General features: G+C 40.9%; 1 protein-coding gene across 1 annotated transcript in view; it reads right to left on the bottom strand.

Moving 5' to 3' along the window:
* Bloc1s6 (biogenesis of lysosomal organelles complex 1 subunit 6) overlaps positions 1–6,667 on the bottom strand; it is an 11,494-nt gene that overhangs the window by 3,978 nt on the left and 849 nt on the right. Inside the window, exons 2-3 of the mRNA XM_028784965.1 lie at positions 2,810–2,951; positions 1,370–1,457 (exon numbers count right to left, since the gene is read on the bottom strand). Coding sequence (XP_028640798.1) covers positions 1,370–1,457; positions 2,810–2,951 — 230 coding nt within the window. The remainder of the gene's footprint in view (positions 1–1,369; positions 1,458–2,809; positions 2,952–6,667) is intronic.

Raw genomic sequence — 6,667 nt, 5'->3', positions numbered from 1 at the left:
GAGGGAGAGAAGGAGAAAGGGAGGGGGAGGGAGGAAGAGGGAAAGAGAGACAGAGAGTCTGTCTCTCATTGACTGTCTTTCTCTCAAAAAAAGGTTTATTAAACATAAAGCAGACATTTATATTAAATAGGTTATAAATAACATTTTGCTTTAAAAACATGCCACATAGTCTAAAAATTGTAACAGTTATTACTGCCTTTTTGAGCCAATGTCCAAACTCTGAGAGAACAAGCTCAGTCATGTCTCTTGAGGTCAGAATGACAACACAGCCACTAAAGGACATGCACTGCTTTCCCAGAGTACACATGCTGTGACTCAGCCAGAAGCCAAAAGGGAAGTCTCCTGTTGGGAGAAGCTGAAGGGTGATGGAGGCCTAGACAGGTGGGAGAGAGAATGGGAAGGGAACCTTATTCTCCGACAATACAGAGAGAAGGAATGAGAGACGGGCCTGCAGAGTAGCTACCTCTCACAGAGCTGCAAGTCAAGTCAGTTCACAGACGCTCTATGTGTATCTCTCGGGGCCTTCCTGTTCCCATTACTACATGAGAATTAAAACCACTCTTAGGCAAAGGGAAGAAATAGGTAAACGGCTCAAGTCTGTCCTTCCAGGCCAACGAGACAAAACTGTGCTCATTTATTCAACTTCACTTGTAACAAACACCCATCCAATCACAGCATGAAGTCAAGGGAAAGGACAAAGGAGTCAGTGTGGCCATGCTCACTCCTCCACAGGGAGTCAGTGAGCCGCTGAGAAGGCTGCACTCTAAAGCAGTAAGGGAGATAATCATAACCCACCACTGTCCAGTAAGAAGTCTACTTCTGAGGTGTGTAGGAATCCTTGCGAAGTCATATAGACAAGCAGTTGCTAATGTCCATGGAGGGAAAGGAGCAATATGGCCTTGCTTTTGCTAAGTCTGTTTTCTTAAAGACTATCTGTTCTTCTTTTATCAGCTTCTAGTGAAATTCAACTTCCAACTAACTACTCATCTTCAGGGTGCCTGTCTTATCACAGTGCCATGAATACTGATAATTAAATATTAATTAAGAGACCACATAATTGGCCCTTCAAAAGGGCCTGCACTTTCCTTGGTGATAGAAACAGTGCCTCAAATATCCCTTACTTTCCTATTTTCCTCTTATGTCATCATTTCATGAGATCTTCTCCATAATACAAATAAGCTGAATTTCCTAATACATGTTCAGCATATGAAAGACAGCAACCACCAGGAAGTCTAATAAAGCAATCGGGATTTGTTAAAACGACAAATTCTACACATAAAAGTCAGAGGCTAAGATCATCAAAACGCACAAGTACAAAGCTTTCCTAAGATCAGAGCTCATTAAGTTAGATAAGCAAAGTCACACTTACCAAAGCATTGATGTCCAACATGGAGTGGCATTCTTTAAACTTTGAAATCTCTTGTTCCAGTGTATCTAGTAACACAACTTGGTTCTGTCTGAAACAAAAGCACACAACCATTGCAAAGTTTCCATGTTCTCAGTATTGGGTCTTTTCACAGAATCACACTCATTCTGGCTAAAGGGAGAAGCTGGAAATCAGGCTGCCAATACAGTGCCTCTCCAAGACTTCCCCACCTTAGAATAATCTTTCCAATACCATATTCCAAAGATATATTGACAACTAAGTATATACTTTATTCTTGACACAATTTCAGACTTTAATAACTAAAATAATCTGCAGAGTATTTTACTGTTTTAGCAACATTCTGCGTTATCACACCAAAAGCTCTTTTATAGTATTTTGCTCATGAAACTCAATTTTCTATGCATCTCCAAAAGTAAACTAGAAACCAAGAGTTTCCTGATTTAGACTTGGAAAAGATGCAGTACTGATGGACAGTATTTCCTCAAGGATCAACAAGCAATTCAGGAAGAGTTGGCACAGGTCTGGAACCATGTGCAGCATTTCCCTCACAGCTGTATGGTCTCAGACACTCAGGCTGTTTCTCTTGACCTAAATGTCATTTACACAGGCAGAAGGTCAGAGCAGACAACTTCAAGGGTTTGTTAACCTTTAGACTCAAATCGTAGGGAAGGAGAGAAGATAACTTCCTTCCCATTCCTCCCCAGAGCAATGCGGTCACAGGGTTAAGTGACAGGGAAGGGTCACCTAAATGAACATTTTTAAGAAAAATATAACGTGGTTTGTTGCAAAATAGAGAGCTGTGATGAAAAATGAATTAGCAATCACATGTCCACCATCAGGACTAGGTCTGTAGACCAACAGGTCACTCACTAGTCTGTCCCTTCGTGTCAGACTAGGGATCACAGAAGAGGAGGTACAGCGTGGAGAACAAAATACCCAGCAACTTGCCAAATACAAAACAGCAAAACCCAGGGGGTCAAAACATGAAAACAACAGCTTCAGTATCAATAAAACTGAAAAGCCACTGGTCAGATCAAACAAGAAAAAAAGGCACAAATTCTAAGAATTGTTCACGAAGGAGTCAGCCATCAATGTCAATGTGATGGTATTATAAGAACATAAAACTCCGTCAACTCTGGACACTTCAGAGGGAACAGACCAATTCATTCAAACACACAAATGATTCAAACTCATACAAGGACCACTCACTCTCAAAACCTACAAAGAAACTAGAATCTCTAGGACTATTACTTCACTTTTGACATTTAGGCTACAGGTTACTCCATAATTCCCATTCTGTGTTCCACACAGACATGCTCAATGATTCAATGTTCCAGAAGACTTTCATATTACATGAGATTACCAGGTGATGTCTGACTACACAGAAGGAACTGACGAGCCGCTGGCTTTCTGTTGGCTTACGTGAGTTCCTGGAGCGCTCGCTTGGACCTCTGCAGATCTGGTAAGTAGTGGGACAGCAGGCCTCCCACCAGGTGCTCTACAGCTCTGTCCTCCACAGCGAAGTCCTCTATCAGTCCTTCATCTGGAGACATATCACTTAAGCCTGTGCTCAAGAAAAAAACACATTTAGGAAACGCTATGCTGCTGCACGGTAGGAAGGCTGGGGGAGCTCAAGCAGGGAGCAGGGAAGAAGTCCACAGGGAGCTAAGAGCCCAAACCCTCTCTTAACTACACAGTCGCTTCTCTTAAATATGTACCTTCTAAGCATTCTCTAAAACACAGTAAAAAAGAACAAAAAACTTTTTGTGTTGTTTTGAGTATTTCTTATTTTAAGGCAAGGTTTCCTTGTATAGCCCATGCTGGCCTAGAAATCTCAATCCCCCTGCCTCACCCTCCTGAGCCACGCATTACCAAATCTGGGAAAAAGCTATTTTTAAGCTGCAAATATATAACAAAGTCTAAGTAAATGTACATTAGTGTATTCAAATTTTACATGTTCATGTATTTTATTAAATGAGTCAGGCTGAAGGATGAGTTTACAGCTATGAATTAAGGAATTCTTAATACATTAATACTTTTTAAAGCATGCATAATTACATAGACAAGGCTGGTGAGGCAGCTCAGTGGGTAAACATCCTTGCTATGGAAGCCTGACCTCCTGACATCCATCCCTGAAAGCCACAGGACAGAACAGACCCCTGAAAACTGTTCTCTGAGCTTCACAGGAATATAGTGATATGATCTCTTACCCCGTTCCCTCCTCTCTCTCTCTCTCTCTCTCTCTCTCTCTCTCTCTCTCTCTCTCTCACACACACACACACACACACACACACACACACACAAACACTAAGAAAATAAAAACTTACAGAAAGGGCTGGAGAGATGGCTTAACCAATAAAGGCTTGTTAAAGAAATTATATAAACAAAGATGCAATACCTAAAACCCTGTTTTAAACTCAAAAGAAAGAAAGGCTTTTTGCTTAATATAGTTACACATAAAGGGCATTGTTTTGTCATTTTTTAATTAAGACACAGCACTTTCTGTGAATCAGGGCCAAAGCTAGGAAAGTCAGCTGGGAAATGGGGCCCCAGGACTGGGCTGATTAACACAAGTTCAGTGATGTGATGACTCAATTCAAAGAGGGGGAAAAACATTCCATACCTTAATCTGCTATAGGAAATAGTGTGCTCTGATTGTGTCACGGCCTAGTCTAGACCTGCTGCCAGGAATGACGTTGCATCCTTTTCCAGGCATTCAAATGTCTAAGGTAAACACCCACCAATTACTGTTCCCAGAAAAATAATACACAGCTGTTTCAAAGGGGGGTCAATGAATGGTTATAAGGTTTTTACAATCATTGATTTTGAATGAGCTAAAGGTAAAATGTTCACTAAAATTGTGCCCAGAAAGCATTCCATAGTTAATGTTTACTTCTGATATACCTGTTGTCAATCATAGTCTAGTAAAAACCAGGGAACATCAAATTAAGACTGGACTGGAGAGACAGCTCAGTAGTTAGACACACTGGATGCTCTTACCTCTGTAACAATTTTAACTTTAACCCTGAAAACACAAACAAATTGAAATTCTCAAAAGTTGCAAGACAGAATTCAAATGGGAAAGGGCTAAACAGAAACTGAAACTCTCCACAAGCAAAAATGAAATAGGATCGAGGAAGACTTGGGAACAGAACACTATTAATGTGCCTTTGGATGAGGAACAAAAAGCTTACATTTGGCAAGTAATTCCACTGCTTAAGTTTTGTCTACAATAACAGTACAACAAACACCAAGTAAACATGGACAACATATAATACATGAACAGAAAAAAATATCTGACTAAGGATATTTCAACTTTAAGATGTAACAACAAATTTGCCTACCTACACACACGCACGCGCACGTACATTTTAACTCATAGGCCTCCCTTTCCCATTCTAATTACTAGCAATTATTGGATAGGCATCAGTTAACTTTTTAAACATATTTAGCTACTAAGTTCCAGGTACTTCATTGTGGGAGACTGTAGAACAGAGGTTTTGATCATGTGGTGGCAACCCCTTTCACAGGGGTTGCCTAAGTCCATCAAAAAAACAGATATTTACATATGATCCATAGCAGTAGCAAAATTACAGTTATGAAGTAGTCACAAAAATACTAAAAGGTCATGGCATTAGACGATTAAGAAACAGAGTTCTAAAGGATAAAAAGAGGTCCTTACCATATTCATACAATGAATGTGCGCTGAACACCTATTGTGTGTTAATTTCTTAGTCACAACAATAAACAAACTCCTCCCTGAGTGTACAGTACAGGGGAGTATACAAAGCCATTACAAAAACTGTTGTGGAATCTGATAGTCTGAGATGATTTCTAAAGGAAGGCTGGATGTTGAAGACCCTGAATGCCCACCTCACCCGCCATCCCCATCCTCTGTTCTCTTTGTTAATCATTGTAAAAAGGTAAACCCGTGGAAAAAGGCACAACTTAAAAAGCAAATGTCCTTCTCATAACCTAAATCCAATGGACTCTGCAGTTTCCTCACATAAACGTCCAGAAACTGTCTTTACTCAGTCATGCACATAATCTTTTTATCACACTGTTCTTCTATGTGTTTGTCTGTCTGTTTTAAGACAAAGTCTGTCAAAGGTGAGCCTTGCTCCTGCTTCAGCTTCCTAAGTGTTGGCATATGCTACCACACACAGCAAGCTTTTCTCTTAAATACATCTTAAGTATCTTTCCTCAGCAATGCATATGGATCTACTTCATTCATTTTTTTTTTTTTTTTTTTGGCTTTTCGAGACAGGGTTTCTCTGTGTAGCTCTGGCTGTCCTGAAACTCACTCTGTAGACCAGGCTGGCCTCGAACTCAGAAATCCGCCTGCCTCTGCCTCCCAAGTGCTGGGATTAAAGGCATGCGCCACCACCGCCAGGCTTACTTCATCCATCTTAAAAGAACAAAATTCTGTATTACTTCACTCAATCCACTTTGGATAGATTATACTATTTTCATTTTTCAATAAACAATGTTGCCGTGATCTTCCTAGCTAATTTTTGCACGCTCCTATTTCCATGGGAGACATTCTTAGAAAACAGTTGGGACAGAACGTGTGTCCATCTTTGACTCTGCAAAAACCCTCCTAGAAGACGGCCCCAACTCAGACTGCCGCCACCACTTCCACATGGATACAAATGAAGGACTGCAACACTGACAGAGAAACAGAATGAGAAAAGGCAAAGATGAACAGCAATGCCATGCACAGAAAAGCGACAGTGAGCTATTAATATATTCCATGAGCCAGCCTGTGAGGATCTCTGAGTGCCAATTCTATGGGAAATTCAGTAAGTGGCAAGAAGCCATTCTAAGGACCCATGACTGGAGCACGTCCTGGAGGCAGTAAAGTTACAACAATGGACAAATGATGCAAGAATAAGTGACTAGAGGTGGTAGCTTTAGAACTGCTAACACCAGGGTATAAACACAAACGGGAGACGCTAACGCACTGTGGAATCCTCTACATGAAACACAGGGAACTGAATCCAAGAGTACAATTTCAATGTCATGGGAGAGTAAGCTCACACCATTAACAAGATCGGACATCTGAGGCCAGGGATCTAGCTCAATAGTAGAGCACTTGCTTAGAATGAAAAAAAGTCCTGAGTTGAAAATACAGCTAGCACACATCCCTATCTCTGTCCTACTCTCTGACATCTTTTATATATTTGCGTGCCACTCGTGCAATATGTGCAGAAAGAAAGAGAGGGAGGGAAGGAGGGAGACAGAGAGAGAGAGAGAGAGAGAGAGAGAGAGAGAGAGAGA

Source organism: Grammomys surdaster, unplaced genomic scaffold, assembly GCF_004785775.1.
Source record: "Grammomys surdaster isolate TR1022 unplaced genomic scaffold, NIH_TR_1.0 124988, whole genome shotgun sequence".
Lineage (NCBI taxonomy): Eukaryota > Metazoa > Chordata > Mammalia > Rodentia > Muridae > Grammomys > Grammomys surdaster.
The sequence above is the reverse complement of the archived record's forward strand: the minus strand, read 5'-3'. Positions and strand labels throughout refer to the sequence as shown.